Raw genomic sequence first — 22841 nt, 5'->3', positions numbered from 1 at the left:
CGTGCTCAAAGTAGCAACTGACATCTGCAGTGGTATTTGATATGTTGTTGTTCTGAGAAACCGCTGCTCAACAGCATGTATAAACTATAACTGTACATTTTATCTCCACCATAGCGACTCACAATAACTACTACTACTGTGCTTTGTTTTTCTTCACCAGTCTTCCTCTTTTCTTTAAACGATGGAATGAGTGGAGCACCTGTAAGTGTGATGACCTGCATATTTATGTGCAAGAATGTGTTTTCACAGATAGTGTGATTTACTGCAAGTTGAGAGAGCTGGACTGGCTGACATACGGCGCCAGACATATGGATAACAGGCTGTTGGACGTGATATCAAATCATGGACAGGACCATCTCTACTTGAGTCTGACTGTCCGTAAGGGCCCAATCTTGTACATAAGTCTATCTTAAAGATATTCATGCACGCACACAGATGCAAACAGATGCACACAGATGCACAGGCTGCTGGAAAGTCAAAGTATTTACTAAATTTGCCTCCTGTTGTTACTGATCTGAGGCTGAAACTTCATATTTCATATCAGGGTCGTTGTACATTTGACTTATTGTGTTCCATCCCTTCTACTTTTTATTTTTTTTATATGTATGTTCATTATTTAATTGAAAATCTTCCTCTTAACACACAGGATACGTTAAATGTTTCACTAACACCCACCAAACATGCATGTTTTTATGAGCCATCATCTGATTGTCTTGTTTGGTTTGACTACATTCCTGCCTGCCTTCTTGAATTAAGTAAATCATTATTTGCAGTGTTAATGAATCGCCTCTCCTTTCTCCTCTTATTCCCTTTAGGTATTTATCTTTCAGCTTTTAATCCTTTGGAATAGTTTTCATGATTTAAGTTTTCAGAGTTTGGTTGACTACTTACTATTATTGCAAGCATCGCAAGAGTCATGTCATAATGTCTTGATTTAATGCATTTAAAACAATAGATAAATAAATGAAACCAAAATAAACAATGTTCAACCATAGCCTTACTTGCCAGCAAACAAAATTTTGTTTCCCAAAACATTTCTTGATACCATTCGGCCATACTTTCCCCATGTTTTTCTTTTCCATCCCCACACACAAGTTGGACAATGTGTTGATGACTGAGTTTCTGAGGAGAGGGCCCACAAAATGAGGCAGGACATCTATTGTTGGAGAAATGCCTCAGTGAGAAAGGGAGAGGGAGAGAGGGGAGGCTGTGTGGCAACGTGGTGGAATTGGGCTCAAAGAGGATTAGTCCAAGCTCTTAATGTGTGAGATGTGTGCACATTTTTTATGAAAACGTGCAAAATAAAAAATAAATAAAAAATAAGGTATATCATTTTATGGAGTAAGTGCGATGAAGACGCAGCCATATTTTTGCAATATTTCATCATGTGCTCATAAGTAAATGTATTCAAATCAGACTGTGTGCTAAGGGCGTCCACCTTTTCCCATAGTGGTACAGTCCAAAACCAGCTCGCCCCCAAATTGCGCTGCTTGCCTATAAAAAGTAAAGACTGCACAAAGTTAGTAAGATAAACCTGTCGTTTTTAACTGAAGAGAAATATCTGAGAAATAACCTGCTGCAGAGAAATGGAGCACACCGAGGTGGTGAAGCCAGAAACTCTGGATGACCTGATAAAAGTCCTGCATAAAATCTTTGAGAGTGACTGCATCAATGTGGAGGAGGTCCAAGATATAATGGAAGCATATGAGAGCAATCCTCAGGAATGGATGAAGTATGCAAAGTTTGACCAGTACAGGTAAGGAATAAGCTTGTTTCATAATGCGTTTGACATTTTACAGCAACCTACTCCTATCAGATATAACTGATTTATTATGCTGAGGCACTTTGCACTCTTGCTCTGTAGCCTTGTCTGTCACCTTGACTTGGCCTGGGGTGTTTTTGTGGTAACTTTATTTGAAATGTTTGGATTTTTTCACTTCATAGTTTTACTTTTGTTCATATTGTGTCTGTATTGTATGCGTACGCTTTTTTTATTGCAAAAAGCACTTTTGTTGCTATATAAAGTCAAACTTCCCTTGAAAAACGATAGGTTATTTATAAAGTGTGCACACCAATGAATGCATTTATAGAATGAATGCAATCATCCGTTTAAATGTATAGAAAAGCAAAAAGCATCGTTCTTATATTTGAATGAAAACCACCTGCTGTTTCCATAGAATAGCTTTCGTCGCCTATTATTTGAATAAAAGAGAGAACGACTTGTCTGCAGGATTCAAGTAAATACACATCTAAACGCCCCTTAAATAGAAACATATTCAACATAAATAGAAGAATAAACGTTGAGCTGATAACCTCACACAAAAGTGTTCACTATAAAATATGGCCTGTCCGAGTGTTTTCAAAGGCTGCAGTGTTTTGATCAGTGACGGGGTCAATGGAGGGAGGGGGAGTGAGCCGTCCAATCAGCACTGAGGACGGCCACACACCCGACTTGGACTGTTGTCCACGGGGAGCTGCAGCTGCTTCCAAAATATTTGGAGACTGACGGAATCGCACAGGGCAGGGGGAAACGTGCAGATATGGAGACTATTTACAGAGAAAGAAATGCAGACTGGCCTAAGAGTAAGAGTATCTGTATGGGAATAAAATGAACCAAATCTTTCACAAGTGTCAGTGACCTCTTTGTTGTCTGTCCTTGCGGGGTCCAGAAGTATTTTAGAGCATATAATATAATATATATAATATAAATGTGTTTTTATGGAAGCCCATTTCTGCCAATGTGATGACATTTTTTTTAAAGTCGTCCTGTACGTCCCTAAAATTACAAACTTTCTAAAAAATAATGACAAACCTAAAAAATAATGGCTTAGTAGGCCTCTCTCAAAATAATGAGAAACTTTCTAAAAAAAAAACAACTTTGATTTTGATATACTAATTCATTATTTTAGAGAGTTTCTAATTATAATGACCTGTAGGATCTTTTTTTGTTAATAACAAGGCAAGTTTTCATGTCATTATTTTTTCTTTTAGCAGCGGAAGTGGTGTATTATAAGTAAATGAAAGTCAAGTTGGCATATTTTGACATTTAAATCAAATAAATATAATAATGAATGAATACTTGTGCTCACATTGAGAATTGGGTTTTCCTTAAAAATTGATTCTACATTGTTATAATTAATTAGACAGCACATTTTTTGTTTTATGTCTTAACTGTACCAAAACATTTACAGTGCATTTAATTTACAATTTGTGACAAAAGCTCTCCTCTGAACCCCCTTGAAACCTTTTTAATGCACCCTATGTCTCCCTGTTTGTTTAATGAACTGTCCTCGTTTGCAGGTACACAAGGAACTTGGTTGATGAGGGTAATGGGAAGTTCAACCTCATGATTCTGTGCTGGGGAGAAGGCCACGGCAGGTGAGATGTTTCCACATGCATATGAATAATTAACATGACAAAATTAACTTTAATAGAGATAACAAGAGTCCAATGTTCTACAGACAGACTGGCGGGTTGTGTGAATAGATTTTATTTTGGTGATGATTTATGTCTCTCTGTCACCTGAACACCTAAAGTATAGAATTAGATTAATTTAAATTTGTTGTGGGTTGATAATATCAATGTCTTTAAATGACTGATTACATATTATTTGACTAGAAGCTGGCACTTACCTACAGTAAGAGCTAATGGTTACAAACATGGCTGTTAGTGGTCTGACAATCATATTTCACAAGAGGAGTTTATGTTATGCAATTGTTATGGTTTATTACTTACAGGAATGTAATGCCATCACATTACATCATGCACAAATCTAATATTATCTAGTTTGGGGGAACAGTTTGAACTTTATCACACAAGGAGAACATATCCAGAGTTTCTGTCAACTGTCTCAACTTTTTGAAAAATGTTGCTTTTGGTCCAAGAGTCATGAAGAGGACTGAATCTGACACTGTACGCTTGTGTGTTTTCTTGCGATTTGCAGTAGTATCCACGACCACACAGACTCTCATTGTTTCATGAAGCTGCTGCAAGGTCAGCTGAAGGAGACACTGTTTGAGTGGCCGGACAGTAAATCACAAGGAGATATGGTCCAGAAGTCACAAAGAATTCTCCAGGAAAACCAGGTTGCTTACATAAACGGTGAGAAATCAGACTGTGTGCTCATTGTTTATTTTATTTTTAATTAGAGTTGGCCATTTTCCCCTCTTCAGTATATTACAAACCTGTTTGTTTGTGTGGGGTCAGGGTGTGAAACTGGTTCTTAATACAGCAAAACACTCACAATATTACGCTGCCTTCAGCACAATAGAACAAACCTACTCACGTTCTTTCCTCATGAGATATGTATTATCGCTGAAGCTTAGACTGGCTTCATCTGTGTAATATGTGTCTCTTTACAGCAAAGAGAGAGTAATACCAAAGTTTACAACCTCTGCAGTTGTGTCAAGTAAAGCGTTAACGCAGCCAGTTTTAACTTTACAATGAAAAGTATTCAGGTCTCCCACCAAATCTCTGCTGACTGAGTATTTCCCCCAAAGCCAACAGAGCCCTGGTGCGATGTTTGGTCTCAGTAGTTGGTTACAGCGCTACTTCCTGTTGGCCCCATTTCACAGCATTCCAGTGGCAAACATTGTCTAAATATATGTGTTCCATTCACATGTGTGTTTGTGCATATTTCAGACTCCCTAGGCCTGCATCGTGTGGAAAATGGTAGCCACACAGAATGCGCCGCCAGTTTGCACCTGTACAGCCCCCCCTTCAAGACCTGCCAGACCTTTGACCAGCGGACGGGGCACAGGAACACTGTCAAGATGACCTTTTGGAGCAAACACGGGGAGAGGACTCCATTTGTAAGGGAGCTTTTTAATGGCTTTAATACATGTTTATTCCATGGAGCCCCAAACGTTGCAAAGTCAAATTCTGTAGGTGGTATTTATGAAACTGTAAATGTTGGAAGAGATATGTGATATTATGACAATATACACGGTACTTTGCATTGCATGCAAAACACTAAAAGGCTAAAGTAATATCACTATAGATGTTAGTGAGAGCTGAACAAACTTCTCTTGTTGAAAATTCAATTAATAGACATACTATAGACGCCATAAAGATTTGTTTATAAAAATGCATGACTGCAAGCATACATCTGTTAGTCATTTTTTAGAGACTTCCTCCACACACAGGATCACTACAAACAGTTAACTGAGCACACAGACTTCCTCACCCCTTTGCCTTAGGGGCAGGAAGAGTAAAGTTTTTATAGTCTCTCGCTAATCTCATTAAGCACAGCATCTTAGCAATTACAGCAGCACCCCTTGAAAGTTTAGGGATTTAATAGACATTTTCTATTTCTTAACCATTAAATGGGTTTCCAGTTGCTGCTGATTCAACAATAAGGTTGCTTTAGCAGGCTTAGAAATGTTATTAATTGAACATGTGCTAGCAGTTTTTTTATGTTCAGGGAGAAAAGCCTCAAATTAAGTCCAATTAACCTTTAAGAAATAATGTTTCCTATAAAATTGTAATCCAAAGCCCTTTAAAAAATAAAACCAAATACAGACAAATGAAAATAACACAAATATGTAAAACAAGAGCACCTAGAGTAGAGGACCTGCCAACAACAGTGGCTTTATCTGAAATCTACAAGTTGTATAATCATACCATGACCATAACACTGTCAAGTTGTTGGATTAGATTGCAACACCAAACAGAGGAGATAAGATAGTAGAAGTACGTACATAAGTGAGTACACAGGGAACTTAACTCATAACATGCCTCTAACTCTCAGCTGTTGTTGGGATGGATGGACATTTAGGTGCTGTATTACTTTGGAAAACTGTATTAACATCTAATTTGGAAGCTGACTTTGAGTAATCCTGGTTTAGCTTTGGGTAGGACTTGCTTAAAGGACAAGAGATATGTGCATTTCAGTGCCTAATGAACTGACCCCACCTTCTAAGCTGATCTGTTTTCACCCTTTTCTTAGGAGACCACAGTTTCACAAGAGAACAACTAAAGTTCACCAACGGAGGCTCTGGATGAAGAAAACAGTTGCATTTAAAATGACAATGTCGTGATATTGATTCAAGGGAAACTGCTGGAGAAGCGAAACGTGGACCTACTATGACTAAGCAACCCATTTAAAAATCAGGAGCGGGCCGGTTCAAAAGGACAACCCAGTAATTAGAATGGCTTTATCGCTGCCCAGTGTGAGCTTGGCAAATACTGATGAGCACAGGACGAATGCATGAATAGGCTTGGACATGGATTGAATCTGCCTTTTGTTTGCAGGGCCTGAGGAGACCCTTTTCCAATAACAACATTCCTGTCTATCCACGACCTGTGTAACCACACTTTTGTAAAGTTATGGCCCATAGTCAAAGAGTAGAGCTTTAACATTTCTAAAAGGGGGAAATATTGCTGTTATAGTGTTTAAATTTTATATCTCAAGAAAAGGAAAACAGTTCTGCAATCAACAGTTTTGTTATCGATGTTTATAGCTGTATTTACTGTCAATTTGTACCACTCAAAATTGTCTTAACACCTGTTGAAAATTGTGATGATGTAACATTGTTTGTATAATCTAATTAAAAATAACAATTTGTCCCATTTGCATTTGGAAAAGGAAATGTAAAGCTTTAGAGTTGTGTTGTTTTTAAAAGTGCGATGGTTGTAATTTATTTGCAGGGAAGAGAGTGTTTAGATCGCCGAGCTTCCATGTTACTCCTAAATGTATTCATGCTCAAGTTATGACTAAGAGTCTTTTGTATTATTAGCAGACAATATGTTTAGATAAAATTCATACCTTTTCTCAGGATTTTGGCATATTTTAATTGTAGCTGTATTTATATAGTGTGTAGTTTTCACAGCATAGCACCTCTCGTAGAACTGTCAAATACAAAAGTGATTTCTGTGATGCAGTAAATGATAAATCTGGCCATAACTGTAGACCATTAAACACCATTACCCTTTCACAGAACTTCATTTGTGTTGTCTTTGTTTTTGTTTTTCATGCTATTCTTGTTAGACTTGTGCCAATTCTTAGTGTCAATCGCCAAAATAACATCTGATATATGCGTGTGTATGCCTTTAGGTATGGGATGCTGTGAGTAAATACCTCAGTACCTCAGTGTTGGCTAGCAACTCCTGATAGTTCATTAATAGTCACATAAAAGTACATTACAGTAAATGTGGACATTTAGTAACACATGAGCCCTTTTAAGCATCAGCCTGACAAGCAAACTCATGCATGCGTTGCCCTCTGTACTTTGAGAGGAGGGAGTTATTTATTGGTCATTACCTTGACCAATAAACAAATTATTGTTAATGGTGCACTGATAGTAGTATTAAAGTACCAGATATTCTGTCGGATATCCAGTGGCATCTCCTTGGCAAGCAAACAAATGTGTGGACTGTGACATATAGTGTTGTATCAGTGAATGATTTGAAACATGAGAAAGGCAAGTGTGCGTGCAAAGCTCCATTTCCCTTCAAAATTAATACATAATTGTATTAATCCTTTATTAGTTTTATATACAAATATGCAAACTTAATCAACAAGTAGATACGAGAGTAGGTAACGGCATATGTGGTGAAATGCACAGCAATATATTCCTTTATATTGTATTTTAGGGTGTCCTGTATAAACCAATGATTTCTCAGCCTCTTCCATTGCCTTGTTTTTCTTTTTTTATACTCTCTTTATGCTGTCTGTCGATGTGAAAAAAGGGGGGAAATGCACAGTGTAGTCGGTGATTTTTAAATGAGCTTGGAAATGCATAAGCGGCTGTAGTGGCACAGTCATTAATATGGTTACTCAACAGATCTCCTGGATCACTACAGTGACCACAAGCCAGTGAAAGTGAGTCAGTCCAGCTAAAAATAGACAATAGGAACACCATTTCACAATTAAACATATGCATGCATTTGTGTGGCATTTTAAATGTAAATTCTGTACAATCATGGATCTCACTGTCTTTATTTGTCTCCCCTCTTAGTGACAGTTTCTCTAACCTCCAGCCTCTTGAGTTCACTCAGGCCTTAAAAGGGACAGTTTAGTCAAACAACATACGTACGTCCTCAGTCACATTTCATCATTATTTGTATTTGCCGAAAGCACACAGCGTATCGGGTAGGTGAGTTTGATAAATACATTTCTCTAAGGATTTCTCTGTACCAGGTCAACCGTGGGATGGCCTAGAGCCAGTGTTATGCAATACTGAAGCAACAGGCTCGATTGCCCCAATAAGGCAGTTGTTTTATAAGAGGACGTGATGATTAGCATGTGCCAGGCTGGATGGAGGACCTTTCTCTTGGGCTGATGATACATTTGGCTTGTCAGTTTAGTGGTAATCCTATCAGAAGATCAATACTTTAATAAAATAATAGCAATCCGGTGTCAGAACATTGGTGAGTGTTGACTCACTGATACATCATCTAAACATCAACCTCCAGAAAACAATCACTTTACTTTTCTTCACTGTAACACAAGGAGACACGACTACACTCTTTATCAAAATACATGGTGGAGTTTCAGTTTATGTAAAAGATCACAATCAATGATGCACTTCTCAATAAAACACTATCTTCTAAATCTTTCTATTTCGCCAGACAATGGGATATAAAGGAATTAGTAACTTGCACATTGCAAGGCCTCAATATCCTCTCACTTTCGACTCTTTTTCTCTCTTTGGTTTGGATGTGAGTGATTTTGAAGTTGAACACTTTGGTGATTTATATATGCATGATTACACATATATGTACTTGTTTTAGTGATGATTGTGATTGACTTTTGAACTGCTCCGCCTTTGTGTTTTGCTGCATTTATTTACTAAAGCATTTGTGGTTGTCAGTTGGCACAATTGTAAAAGGAGGCTGTGCTTCAACATTTCTTTATGCTGCAGTTAAATAAAGTTATTGCGTCCTCAGTACATTAATAGCAAAACACTCAATAGCAAAATAGTACATATGCTCAGATGTATTTTTTCACCTTTCCTCTTTTACTGCATTCACTATCTTTTAGTCAATTTAGTCGTTTTCAATGTTTTAACTGACATGAGCAAATATAATTTTCCTGTGTGAGTGACCTATCCCTTTTAATTATTTGACCAATGTCCATGCAGTTCAGTGCATTGATCATTTGGCTCCACTGGAGCTCACACACTGAGCAGAGGAAGTCATACCTCTTTGTGCTAAAACAACTCACCAAGTTTCATTTTTGTGTTACTTTTCATAAGGTGACTCCATCATTGTTTTTTTTGTCTATATGTTGATCATATGGAGTTTGAATGATGCACTCACTGCAAGTCACTTTGCCATTGAATGTCATTTTCGTTGACATTCGATGGTATCTCTAGCTGACACAGATAGAAGGCTCAGCATAAAGACAAAACTGATTTTGTCTTGCTGAAATATTTTGACATGTGTCAGTTTTCATGTTGTTTCTTTTGTTGTGGCAGCTCTGTCACACTTTCTCCACTTTTTTGTTTTTTTCTTTGTTTGTTCTAATACACTGTTCTCTGTCATTGCTGCCACGTTAATCTCCATATCTGTGGAGCAGCTATAGTTATGGTAGAGATCATAAAACTTGACAGCAATTTTCACAATGGTTCCCTAACGCCTTGCTTTGTTCTGGCAGTGCTGAGATTGAAAGTGCAAAGTAGAGCCTGGGTCTGTGATGATAACAATAAGCCAGTGTTGTAGAATCTTCTAGGACACCGAAAGCGGCAGAAGAGCTTTGATATTTTACTTATCAAAGCCTCCTCAGTACATTGATAGCAAAACACTCATTCATACAGCAAATAGTACATGTGCTCAGCTGTATTAACGTCGTGTGACATGACAGCCCATTGTTTTATTACATGACAGCGATAAAGAGCTTGTTTTGCACTCGTCTTTTAGCGTTCGACTTATATTGACTGTTTAATCACATACTTACATACATTTAAACATAAAACATTAAGAGTACAACACCCTGGGAAAACATTAAGAGAACAACACCCGGGGACAACACATGAGTATCCAGTTACTTCAAGTTTTTTGACATAATTTAATTTTATAAAATTAACTTCACTTTCATTTTTACTCGACATCTTTTCATGGTTCCGTTGTTATTATTCACTTTTTTATACTGGCAAATGCTCAGACATTGTGTAACAGTAACAAAATGTTATCAAAACAAAGAAACTGAAAAAGCTAAGTTTGCTAACATTAGCTTTATAAGCTTGGGGCGGCTGTGGCTCAGTGAAAGAGTGGGTCGTCCTCCATTCGAGAGACTAGCTCCCCCAGTCCGCATGTCGAAGTGTCCTTGGGCAAGAATCCTGAATTGCTCATCGTGCTGCACATGGGTGTGTGAATGTGGTGGGAATGGTTAGATTCGATGAGAAGGTATGTAGATGTCCACTGCCATCAGTGTGAATGTCTGTGTGAACGGGTGAATGTGACAAATAGTGTTAAAGCGCCTTGAGTAGTCAGAAGACTAGAAAGGCGCCATATAAGTACAAGTACATTTACCATTTGTGGTATAGAAGCAAAATCCCTTAGTGTATGGGGAATTAGGTTGTAGTGTGTCTATGAATTCAACACTTCATTTGTAACAGGACAAAAGTGCTATTGTTTCTTTCAAAAGTTACATAGTTATGCTCTAAATTGAATACATATACAAAATAGCAATATGACAGCTGAAACTATCTTTGTACTACAAATCTCTCTTCATGAAGAATAATGATGGGGGAAAACATTACAAATCAAACACTTTACACACTGAGTCACCTTTACGGAGGGCTGTACTTTTGGCTTTTACTGCTGTTTTGTGCTCATTTGTAATGGAAAACATGAATACTCCAACAGAACACTGTGTCCTACACTAACCCACAAAAAATCATCCTTTGGTCCAATCTTAGTCTCTCTGGACACAGGACTAAATTTTATTTTACAGCTGTAGATAACAATGTAGTTAGCAGATGTTGGTCTTGTTCAGGGAGCTTATGAACATTCTCCACTAAAACGTTTCTGCATCTAAGAAGCCAGAGACACAGGTCAAACACTTTTTTTCTGGTACAATTTCACTCACTGAGCATGGGATGGGGAAGTAACAGTGGATGATACTTTCAGTAAGTAGCCTTTCAGAGTTAGTGTCACAACACATTGATTTTATGAGTTAACATTTACTTCATTATTAGTTATCAGTATGGCATGTTATTAGCATAAACAGGTTATATTAGGGTATATTAAAAAGTCTTATTTAAAGTCTGTTAAATTCACAGGTAAATTAGGGCAATACCAATTACTTAATGTACTGTGATGATTTTCGACTTGTTTTTTTTTATTTAGAAGCTCAGAAACACATTTTGACATAACTAAAATAATTTATTTAAAAAACAAAAATTTCAGGGAAGTTCAGAACACACAAGAAATTATACAATTTTACATCTTAAAACTTTTTTTTAATGGACAAATTCATCCATCAAAAATAACTACAGCATTAACTTCTAAAAAAGATATTGCGCAAAATCGTCGTAAAAAGAGTAATGGTACACAAAACATTTTTTTCTTACTAAAGGTTTCCATGAAATGGTGGTGATTTGCAGATTTGCATTATAACTTGATTGAGATGAGGTTAGCTTGGAAAGGAAACTATCTACTGTCACACTGACTGAATTAAACTGTTTTACTTTAAATATGGGTCTTCAAAACATGGTCAAACGTAAATACAAAAATAAACATTGAATTGCATTTTTTGACACATTTGTCTCAATCAGAAACTAAGATTAGAATTTGGTGAAACTTGCATACTTTGGCTTCAATGCAACAAGATTGACTTCGCATGCACTCTCCCTAATAGATGTAACGTAAGATGTATAAAATCTGAGATGAACCAGAAATAACTTTATGGAGAGGGCACTGAGATCAGACCGAGAGAGAGACAGAGCTATTCATATTTCTCTGGTCAGTGGGTCAGAAGGATTCATCATCTGACTGCCCTCTCCGAAGGCCCTGAGACCTGATCTGCTCCATAGCCTCCCTCCCAGGATAGGCTTCCCCCTCTGACCCTTCTGACCCTGACCGACCTACTGCCACTAGCCTTCCATTTCCCCTATTCCTTGACCCTACTGATCCCACAGACTCAATGTCACTAACACTTGATCTTCCGGACAGTCCACCATGAGACCCGCTGCTATGGGAAACATGACTGTGAGGGTAGCTGTTGTTATAGCTGTATCCATTGGAACTGTTGCTTTTGTGCGAGTTGCTGTTGCTTTTAAGGTGGCTTGAATGCGTCTGGAAAGTTTTACTAAAAGAAACCTTATCAAAGGATTTTTGACTACGGAAACTGTGCTCAGAACCTGAGTCATGATGGGTATGAGGCTTTGAATGTTTATCTGATTCTACACCTACACCAGTGTCTCCTGCAGGTCCAGAAGCCTGATTGAAGGTCACATCTAATAGCCTATCTTCACGCAAAAAGTCCCTGACAGAAGATGGAGATCTGGGAGCGGTGGTGTCAGCCGGTCTACTAGAGGGAGCAGGCAGGACGTGGTCTACCTAAAGACAGAAATTGGAAGTTTGATGAGAAAAATTAAGTAGCAGACACATTATTAAATTAATATTTTCATGTTATTACTGGGATTATTACTGTGATTAACGTGAACAGCGTGCATTTGAAAAATGTAAATCCTCAAACTTTAAACAGAGTTTGCATACCCTTACAGAAGACAACGCATCAGTCTTTGCCTGAACATCCCGATACTCCCCTCCAGTCAGTGATGCTGCACCATTCAAAGGGGGTCCAACTGTAGAGGAGAGCTGAGGTCTTCCCAGTGGTTGGAAATCTGACTTATCAATTCCAGCCATTGAAGCTAATTGACCAAAGCTACAAAAAAATTTTTAAAGTAAAAGTTAAGGGCACATGCAATCCATTCATGCACTACTAGAGATATTTAATTTATAAGTTGCTACTTTACATACAAATGCCACTTCTATTAAGATTAACTACTTAATCAATTGGTATTAGAAGCACTGGTAAAAGTGTTTTTGTGCTTATGACATGTTCATACATGATATTCACGCATTATTAAGCAATAGTTTACATATAAAAGGATTTAATTCTGTGTAGACCCCCGTCCTTTAACATCATTTTAAAAAGCAGGCACAACAAAATCACAAATTGAGAATGCACCGTTGGCAACATCCAGTCAGAACGAAACTCTCTTTTGAACTGGACTCAGTCAGCACCAGGTTTCTAAATGAGGAAGCCAACAGAACCAGGACAAATAGACCTTTGTTTTTAAAGGGCATCTCAGAACGAAACAGAAATCCAACACCACACCTATGGTAAAAAGTACATTTCCAAAAAAGTAGCCCAGCTTTGCCATTTACCTTCAATCCCATGAGAGAATGTCCTTTTCATCTTTAGAAATACATAAAAGGTCTTAAAATACTTGACTACTCCACTTTGACTTCTGATTATCATGCAATCCAGTAAGATGGACATCAACTGTGCAACTTGATGTGGTTTTCCATAAACAAGCAAATTAATTAGAACTAAAATGATAATTTGATTAATCAGCAAATATCTGTCTTGTTTGGACAATCAACTCTTGGGGAAAAAAATCTGGGTCTCTTTCTAGATGTTAAACCCATCACTCACTCATTTCTGCTTTGACCCCTTTTGTTCTGGGCAGGTAGTGCACACTTGTCTTGACTGAGCTTACTTTAAACAATTGCCCATGGTTTTATTTTGAGAGTTATGTGAGTGCTGTTGGGAAGTCAACCAAACAATCTTTGTAATACTATGAAAATAAAAAAAGTCAAATATTTGCTATAGTATGCAAAGAAACAGCAAGTCAATAAAATAAGCAATTTTATGGCCTCACTTTTGGTTCTAGCACCATCTGGATGATTAACAGAAAACAATAATTTGAACAATTGATAATTATAATTGTCAGGACATGAATTGGGAAAAGCCAACATGACTCAAAGAAATGAAGGGGAAAAATAATGACCAGAGATGCATAACGAAACTGAAAGTTGTATGAATAAAAACATTCATTAAACCACCTAGAACCAGAACCAAATTGGCACTGTCAAAGTCAGAGGAGAAATGTTGCACCGGCCAGTTTTAAGAATACCCACCCAGCATCCTTGAGGAGATCCAGGAAAGCATGGAACTTTGTAAAAGAGCACTCAATACTCTCAAGCACTGCCTCATCTTCAAGAGCGCTAAGAGCAGTTGGTGCTGATGCAGAGCCGGTGGCTGCAAGCGCCTCTGACAGGGAGAGGTTGGTGTTTCGAAGACGGGCATTCTCCAGCTCATACTGAATAGAAAGAAAAAGACATTAAAAAAAACAAGCATCTTGAAGCCAGTCTCTTGTTTGTTCATTTACAAAAAACATTATATGAACATAATACAGTACTGCAACTTTGACCCTTGGACTGTTAGTTTGTTTTGAGACATGACAAAATTGGGGGAAGTAGACACTTATATCGGCCATTAAAGAAACGTTCTTCCAATTTCAGAATGAACAATAAATGCTTTATTTAGAGTTATAATGGCTATAAATATCCAAAACCGACCCTCAAACTACAGTGTATGATGTTTGCGTGGAATATAGATCCTGCTGTGTCATAACATAAAGTTTAGCACTGACAGGATCTATAAAGCTATAACAATGTCCACAAACTGCAAGAAAATTCTGGCAACTGCTGCAAAGAAAGGCTGCAGTACAGAAAAATAAATAACAGACAAAATCATATATATAAACCTCCATCAGCCTCGACTCAGCTTTCAGTCTGGCTCTGCGCTCCTCTGCCAGCCTCAGACGACACTCTTTTAGCTCCATCTGGAGGGCGTGCATAAAAACACAAACACACAGTATGCTCCAAGTTCTTCAAAGTAAACTGATAAAAGTCCAAAAGCTTTGACTTCCCGTCTACAAAACTTAGAAAGTCACAGAATGCTCCAGGTCAGTAACCAGCCTGATGTGACTTACCTGCATATGTTCAAACTTCCGTCCACTGATCCTGTCCTGGAGACCAGGAGAAGATGGTCCATGCTCCACTTCCACCACCACTTCTTCCTCATCCTCATCCTCATCCTCCTCTACCTCTGAATCTGACTCCATAGTAACCTTCACAGTAGCTGCACCCTAATGAAAACAATGTATTTCAACAAATGATGATGAAAATACAGCTTGACTTTACTTAGTCTCACACAGCCACACTTATGCACAGTCATCTCCACAGTGCTTAAGTTTGGTATGGCTACACCACTTACCATTCTGTGATAACAACAAAAAACCTGGCTAGTTTGTAGGGCTGCATGATATGAGGAAAATATGCAATGTGCGATAACTTTGTTGAATATGATGATAAAATTACTTGAGGTAAATATAACAGATTTTAAAGTGTACTCAGTTCTGTCTTTCTGCTGCTTTCAGTATACTGCTAAGACCATAGACTGTATAAAAAATGGACATAGCCTCTCCACTGGGCCCATTCTTTCAACTTGATCCAATCATATTCGCCTCTGGGAGCTGCCATCTTGTCAGACTTTGACTCCTCCTCATTTCCTCTTACCAAAAAAGGGCATTGATTTGACGTTGGAGGGAGGGAGGGAGATACATCCGTCTGGGTGACGTTTACAGAATTAGCCACATTAGCGCACATTAGCGCCACCAGCTACGCTAACAGAACATGTTACTAGATAAACAGGAGTCCCTCATAGACTGTAAAACACTGACCATCATGGCCCGAATCCTCCCACCTATCCCCAGATAGCAGGCTGTATTGCAAGTCATGGTACAAGTGTGGCTACTTACTTGGCATAACAAACCTAACGTTAACACAATGTGTTCCTAAACACACACAACAAATTGCTTGCTGAATCAAAGAAAGCAAACATTGAAATGAACACAAAAGGCACCATTAAGAAAAGATTGATATATATATTTTAAAATGCAGTTTTACTCTTGATACTCCCTTTCAACTAACTGACTAACTATAATCCTGAGTGTCTTTAGTGATGTGTTTATTGCTCAAGTAGATTAAAAAAGGGATTTATTGTTTTGCTCTACTTGTTTGTAACTCTTTAAACCGATTGTCTTGGGTGGTGCTAGGCTCTGGAAGACAGTGTAAGAGGAGGAATCAGCCTGACATCCAGTTCATGAGATTCCAGGCTTTATCCTAGCACTGTACATCGGGCAAAATTAGACTATACTTGACAGGGTTCTGATCCATTTTTAAAATTTCAGTCATTTCTACTGTAACACACTGTGCACAAACAAAAGAAAACTCACCTGAAAGCTTTGATCCATCACACAAACTCCAGGAGGCATACCTCTGCAACAAAGCCATCCGAGATAATATTAGTCTTTGATTCACTGAGTGCCATGGCAGTGATATCTGGTGGATGTTTTTTTTTAAAATAAAACAGGTGTGTCTGTGTCACTGTGACATAAAAATAACAGTATGTTTTATTCTGATTGGACACATGTTGTGTTACTGTAGCCAAAAAACTGTTGCGTGTTTTAAAATATTACATAGGATGTCCTAAATGTATCAATGGAATACAGTATCTTCTTTTTTAACTAAAAGTAATCGGCTTTGCCAAGATTTCCTAACCTCTGGCGTCCAGCTCGTGCAGCCGCACGCCAAGGCACATAACCGAAGCTGGAATAGGGCTTCTGTGTCTGAGCAAGGCCTGAACTCCGACTTCCATGCGATGTTCCTTTACGGGGGGGTGCAACAGAAAGAGAGCAATGTAAATCACAAACAGAAAGGTTTAAGCCACAGGTTGTTTTTATGGGAACATTGTCTATAGAGCTCTGTTTTTGACACACAGACTCTGGTAGTAGGGGAGTGACTGTGTTGAATCATGAGGAGCTTTACATCTAAAAAAGCAGGTTCTAAACATCACAAGCAAAAGAGAATAAAAGTCCAGCTGAAAATCATTAAAATCATAATAAATTTAAATTTAAAATAAAATAAAATTAAGTATTTTTTTTTGTTTAAAACAGAAATTTAGATTGATTGCAACACTAGTATACTTAAAAGGATCAATGATAACAAAAAAAATACTTTTTCCATTGTGATCCTGATATTTATGACAGGCTATGCAAACTATTTAAAAGTGTTGACTCTGGTGTGTCAGGCGATTATATACAGAATTTAATATAAATAAAGGTAGACTTGTTGTGAAAAACCATAGACACTTTATTGCACCGGTCAGCAGAGCTGTCTGGAGTTACAAAGGGAGAACGGGATGAAGTCCTTACCATTTCTCCAGATGACTTAAAAGCCAAAAGGTGAAAAGTCAGAAAGAGACAATATGAGTGAGAGATAATAGATACTTTTATTTCAAACAGACCCAACACTAAAGGTTATGCTCATTTTTGCACAGGCAGGAGACTTGCAGATTTGCATTCTAACTATGTCTTAATGCCAAATTTGGTGTTTGGGAGTCTGAAAACCAGACATCGAATAACACAAGCTACTCAAGTCAGCCAATCAGCAAGTCAGCAAAGGAAAAAGAATCATATTAGTCAATTACAATAAAAGTACTCAATCGTTTTATGAGCCTGATGAAGGGCTGAGGTTTTGTCTGACTATGGATACAATGATCAGTATTCAAAATCACGTGCCATCAGGTGTCTATAACATGCATTGTGAGAAACCAGAAAAAATGTAAACATATACCTATCCTAAATGTAGTTTTTCCTCTGACCGTACTAGGTAGTGCCCGCCTCTTTGGACCAGAAGTTCTCTGTGGCTCTGAAGCTGTAGGCTTGATCCAGCAGTACTGAAATACAACACAAGAAAGATAATACACAAGTCATGGAGAAACCATTCAAATGCACCACTCATTCACTTAGACTTGAATGACATTAGCTCCAGAGACTCACCTCTGGTGGCTGTCCATCAGCATTCATCAGTACTTTCTCTAGTACAGTTTTAATTAGGACCTTGTCTGTAAAGGAGATAACATTCACCAAGAAAAAATATTTGTCCAGATATCTATTTTTTTATTTTACAGAGATGTTTCAAACAATTATAGTAGTAAATTAGTTATAGCAGCAATTATGGCATTTCCCCAGTATGAAAACACTACATACTAGAAACATGGTTACAATTAACATGGAACTGGGACAAATCAAAATAAAAATCTAAGCTGCGCCTAGAGCAATGTTTTTTAGACTCACAATGCAAGTTTCCTTGTGTAACAAACAACATGGAAATAATTGTTATGACATGAATTGAACTGAGGTAGCTTCTTACCAATTAAAGGGTTACTGCGAATATCCAGTACACAAAGAGCAGAATTTGTTTTCAAGGCTTCCAGCAAACGACGAGCTCCTTCGTTGGACAGACCGCATCTCTGTAGGTCCACAGCTGTTCAACAAATCACAGAACAGAAACACAGAAGTAAATTCGTACAAAAAGCAAAAATGATAACACACAACAAATTGCTCTTGGTCTAATTGTATATCTCACAAACCATATACCTACTAACCTTTAACCCAGAGGTCCTCTGCCAGTTCATGCGCAAGGGCAGCAGCACCCCGGTCCCCAATCAAAGTGTTGCAGTTCAGGGTGACACGGCGGAGACCTCCCATTCCCTCAAACTGTGGCTGTCGATACCTCAGAGACTCTGCCCATGCGGTACCATGCCTTTGCATTCCTTGATGCTGAGAAAAAAATGCATTATTTTATTTTAATTTTTTTAAATACAGATCATTTTTAAATAGGGTCTGGGTTTATAGTTAATGGCCAATGACATATCACTATAGTAGATAGAATCCATAACACATTATGCCAAGTACAGTCTTAAACATGACATAGTGCACCTTGATGATGTTGGCCATATGTTCTGCCCCTCTCCAGGTGAGGTTGCATCCTGTAAAGTCTACCGTCCTGATGCTTGTTGAATACTTCACACTTTGGCAAATGACTGACATATAACATAAAAATATAACATATAAAGAAAAATGGAGGTTAGAAAAACAACATGCTCATATACAGTTCAATCTTGTGAAGGTTTTCTGAACAATAAAAAGTAAATAATACTGTGAATATACATACTCTCTAAGCCCTCATCAGAGATTGGACAGCTAGCCAGAGAAAAGTTTTCCAAGGAAACACTTTTTGATAAACCCTGGAATAAAAACAAAACATATATTTAATGGAAGTAACCTTATTTCATACTTAAACAGAACATCTGTTTGAATCAATATTCACCCCTGTTTTATGTCCCACAAATGGCAGTATTCCCCTAAGGTTATTTCTCACCACTCAGAAATTGCCCCCGATATCAGAGTAAAGGGAAAAGTTGGGAGTAAATCTTAATTAGCTTATGATTCTGTTCCAGTCTCTCTTATATTAAGTACAAAACACAACAATATTAAACTTCAATGTTTACTCTGCAAGTCATATTCTCAGGCTATGTTTACCTTTGTCAAGGTGATGAGGTCCCTCTCTCTCAGTGGAAGTCCATTAAGCTGCAGAGTCTTGAGGTCGGGAGAGGCAGTCAGACACTCTCTCAGGGCCTTGCACAACTTAAATGTCATGTCCTTAGAGCGAATGGCTGGGATCTTCTTCCTGAAGCTAGACTTATAGTACCTTCTATCTGAAATGGGTGGCGATAGGATTAATGTTTATATGCAAAACAGGTAATCTTACAAGTTTCTAATTTAACGTGAGGGTAACGTAAGGGTATATATATATATATATATTTTTTTTTTTTTTCTGCCTTACCTGCGTCTCCAGAGGCCGGACTAGCTTGGTATGTGCTACTTATTGCAATGTGGTGCAGGTGTTTGTTGATGCTGATAGAGTTGAGAATGGGTCCCCAATCGGTGAGTTTGGCCCTGTCTCCATTAAAGTCCAGCATCCCTTTGTCAAGGTTCATCTTAACAGCAGGAAGAGGCACGGATTCCTGTCTAGCACAGACAAAGTCATAGTATGCCATAAAGTCCTGGGCTCCCCGCCGCCGGATGTGAGCACCGTCTTGAACCATCTTTGACCTGGGAACAAAATATATCTTTTCAATAGTCATTTAGCAACTGTATTAACTTGATTCAAAAATCCTGCTACAGTTTATTTCCACTAACAAGGTTTTTTTTTATGGTCGTAAAAGCAAATAGTTGGATATGTGTTAACAAAAATTGTGACCCCATATTGGCAGGGTAACACAATTTGATTGGGGAGATGTTTTGTCTTCTTTTTTTTTTTAAAGACTTAATATAAACATTAGTTTTCTTGCATGTTCCAGAGTTAAACACAACACCAAAAATATATTTCTAAATGTAGAAATAATAACCTCAATTTAAATGTACAAAGACAGTTAACACATAGAAAAGGGAATGAAGAATAGCTATAGACTATTGACCTCATCCTGTACCCTGCACTGTGCAATATGCCTGTACTAAAGTCACTTCTGTTTTTGCACTATTTGTTCATATTTACTCCATATTATATTATTACAAAAACAAACAAAACAAGAACAACTGCACAATATCATGTGAATATGTATATATGTCTATTTCTATTTCTTCCCTTTTTAAATTGAACTTTATTGCTTATTTTTGCTATTGTTTACCTTATTTTATAATATTCTGTTGCTGCTGTGACAAAAGAATTTCCCCGTCTGCGGGACATTAAAAGTTTTCTGATTCTGATTCTGATTAAGGGAGTATATTTGAAATGCCTAGTAGTTTTTGGGAAATGTATTATTTCTGAGTTTTAAGTTCTACATAGTGGTCCAATATGATCGAAAATCTGAATCTTTAAAAATATAGGAGGGTTGGCTGGTTGGTTGAGCCAAATCATTTTATGGATATAGTATTTTGCTAAGATAACGTTCAAATTAATCATGTGAGTTTCATCTGCCGAATATTTGGGGGTGGTTAGGAATGAGTAATAAATCCATCTTTGTTAGTGTTACATTTTTTATAAAAAATACTTTGAAAGCTACTTCTGTAAAGCAAACAAAAAGAAGTAACGTGAAAACAATCTACAATAACATGTTCAGTCGTCTCCCCCACACTACGACAGATAGTGGCTTTGTCAGGATAATACCTCTGTACATGTTTTTGATAGCTCTGTTATGAGCAACAATGACCAGTAGTGAATATAACTGTCTGTAGAGCCAACACCTCTACGGTCACTATTTGGTCAACGCCTGAAAGTCAACGTTAGGCGTTTCAGTGCGTCCAGTACCTTAAAAGCTGAACAGTCTTCTGATTGGCTGGTATTTGTCAGTGACGTTAGCAAGCTTAGCTCCTAGCAACTGTTGCTAGTGAAAGAGAGTAGCTCTAACGTTTTTGCTAACGAGCTTTAAACGGTCAAAATGTAGCTGTACTTTCATGCATTATTAATAGACATTTAATCGAACTATAATAATATACCTTTCACATAAAACTGAAGGCTATAACGTCGTAGCACCGTTCTCTCGGTAGTCCTTGTTCAAGTGTCTGTCTGGCAACTTCTATTATTGTGGACGAGTGCTCAAAAGTGGCGCTGTTGTGCTGGTGTAGCCCCGCCCACATCTCTTCCTTTTGATTCATCCACCCAGAGCACTGCTGCCACCTGGCGGAGCGGAGACACACGCGAATTCCCTGGTGTCACAATAATGGTCTTGTGTGAATGCCAAAGGGAAGGGAAGGCAGAAGCAAAGGCTCAATATGCTCATTTAAATGGATTTATGGATGACAAGAAGGTGGACAATGAATGATATTTGCTAAAGGCGGCGGTTATAATTAAATTGATGGAGATGGCATCTTGAGAAAATGGAAGATAATGCTATTACCCTTATTAATGGGAAAAGCACACTTATATTTCAGTAGAATCATATGATATGGTATTATTATTCCCCATCATCACGTTCTATATACAAAATTGGACCTGGATTCATTGTTATTCATTTATTATCTCTAATTTATCATTCAATTTAATGTTTTTATATTTAACACAATTCTTTGTATCAGTGAATTTCCACTCAGGGGATCGTAAAGGCCTATTAGTTGATCTGTTGTCTAAATCAATAAATCACACAAACTGTCATTATAAAACAACAATTAGTCAGACTTGTCCTTATATTATTTATAGTAGTGTATTATTATATTAGTAGTATTATTGTATTAGTTTAGTAATTCTATTAATCTTTGGCTGATTATATCACAATCAATTCCAAAAAGTTTGCATTCAAAGTGAATATGTTATTATTATTATTATCATTGAATATCGGGTTACAATCCTCCAAACTGTCGGTGTGCGTAACATGTTATGGCACAGAAAAGTTTGCATAAAATGTTAAAAATAATGACAGGGATTTGTTGTGTTTGCAATGAGCATCCCTCCATTTCTTTTCATGGCAGTTAAATTATCCACTCGGTTATTGGAATCCAGAGAATCAGTCAAATCAGCTCCAGCAGAGTACTGACGGTGGTCTGGAGTGTCCTGACCATATGGCCATTTGTTTTGTCTTTTAAAACAAATTTATTTATTAAATACAATATTAAAATACAAACCTATAGGGAAAAAAATACCAATAACACATTTGTGCTGAGTATAAAAAACAATAGACACGAGAGAGAAGAAAAAAATTAAAAACAAGATAGTAAAATGTAATAATAATAAGAAGAAGAACAAAAAGAAAAGGAAAAAGAAAAAAGTTAAAGGCAAAGACCAATGCTAGGTGGGGATAAAGCGATAGAACAAGCTACAGTGTTAATTGCTTTATAATTAAGCAGTTGTGGCAGAAGTACTCAGAGCTTTTGGTTAAGTAAAAGAAGTGATACCACACTAAAAGTATAATTCCTGCATTCAAAATGTTACTTGAGTAAAAGTACAAAAGTATTAGATCGTTAGATTATTAAATTATCATT

At 37.4% G+C, this 22841-nt stretch overlaps 2 protein-coding genes across 2 annotated transcripts; one reads left to right on the top strand and one right to left on the bottom strand.

Annotated features, from left to right (window-relative positions):
• Nucleotides 1-1532: 1532 nt before the first annotated feature.
• On the top strand, nt 1533-6923 carry cdo1 (cysteine dioxygenase, type I). The gene is made up of 5 exons (XM_083912514.1): nt 1533-1756; nt 3301-3378; nt 3944-4101; nt 4642-4811; nt 5948-6923. Exons 1-5 carry the CDS (start codon nt 1587-1589, stop codon nt 5975-5977), a joined length of 606 nt encoding a protein of 201 aa, XP_083768640.1. The 5' UTR covers nt 1533-1586; the 3' UTR covers nt 5978-6923.
• Nucleotides 6924-11916: 4993 nt separating this feature from the next.
• On the bottom strand, nt 11917-19972 carry cep78 (centrosomal protein 78; the record flags this gene model as incomplete). The annotated part of the gene is made up of 15 exons (XM_083912206.1): nt 11917-12504; nt 12670-12832; nt 14095-14276; nt 14724-14801; nt 14952-15107; nt 16257-16299; nt 16582-16687; nt 17656-17758; nt 17862-17926; nt 18235-18348; nt 18470-18644; nt 18804-18907; nt 19039-19111; nt 19407-19582; nt 19711-19972. 15 exons carry the CDS (start codon nt 19970-19972, stop codon nt 11917-11919), a joined length of 2388 nt encoding a protein of 795 aa, XP_083768332.1.
• Between the last annotated feature and the right edge of the window lie 2869 nt (nt 19973-22841).

Source organism: Echiichthys vipera (genome assembly GCF_963691815.1).
Source record: "Echiichthys vipera genome assembly, chromosome: 4".
Lineage (NCBI taxonomy): Eukaryota > Metazoa > Chordata > Actinopteri > Perciformes > Trachinidae > Echiichthys > Echiichthys vipera.
This window is presented reverse-complemented; position numbering and strand designations above follow the sequence as displayed.

Excerpts from the sequence above, each read along its gene's own strand:
- cdo1 (XM_083912514.1), top strand. The coding sequence starts at position 1,587 with ATGGAGCACACCGAGGTGGTGAAGCCAGAAACTCTGGATGACCTGATA. Across the intron at positions 1,757-3,300 it reads GCAAAGTTTGACCAGTACAG|GTACACAAGGAACTTGGTTG; the intron begins GTAAGGAATAAG and ends CCTCGTTTGCAG. Across the intron at positions 4,102-4,641 it reads CCAGGTTGCTTACATAAACG|ACTCCCTAGGCCTGCATCGT; the intron begins GTGAGAAATCAG and ends TGCATATTTCAG.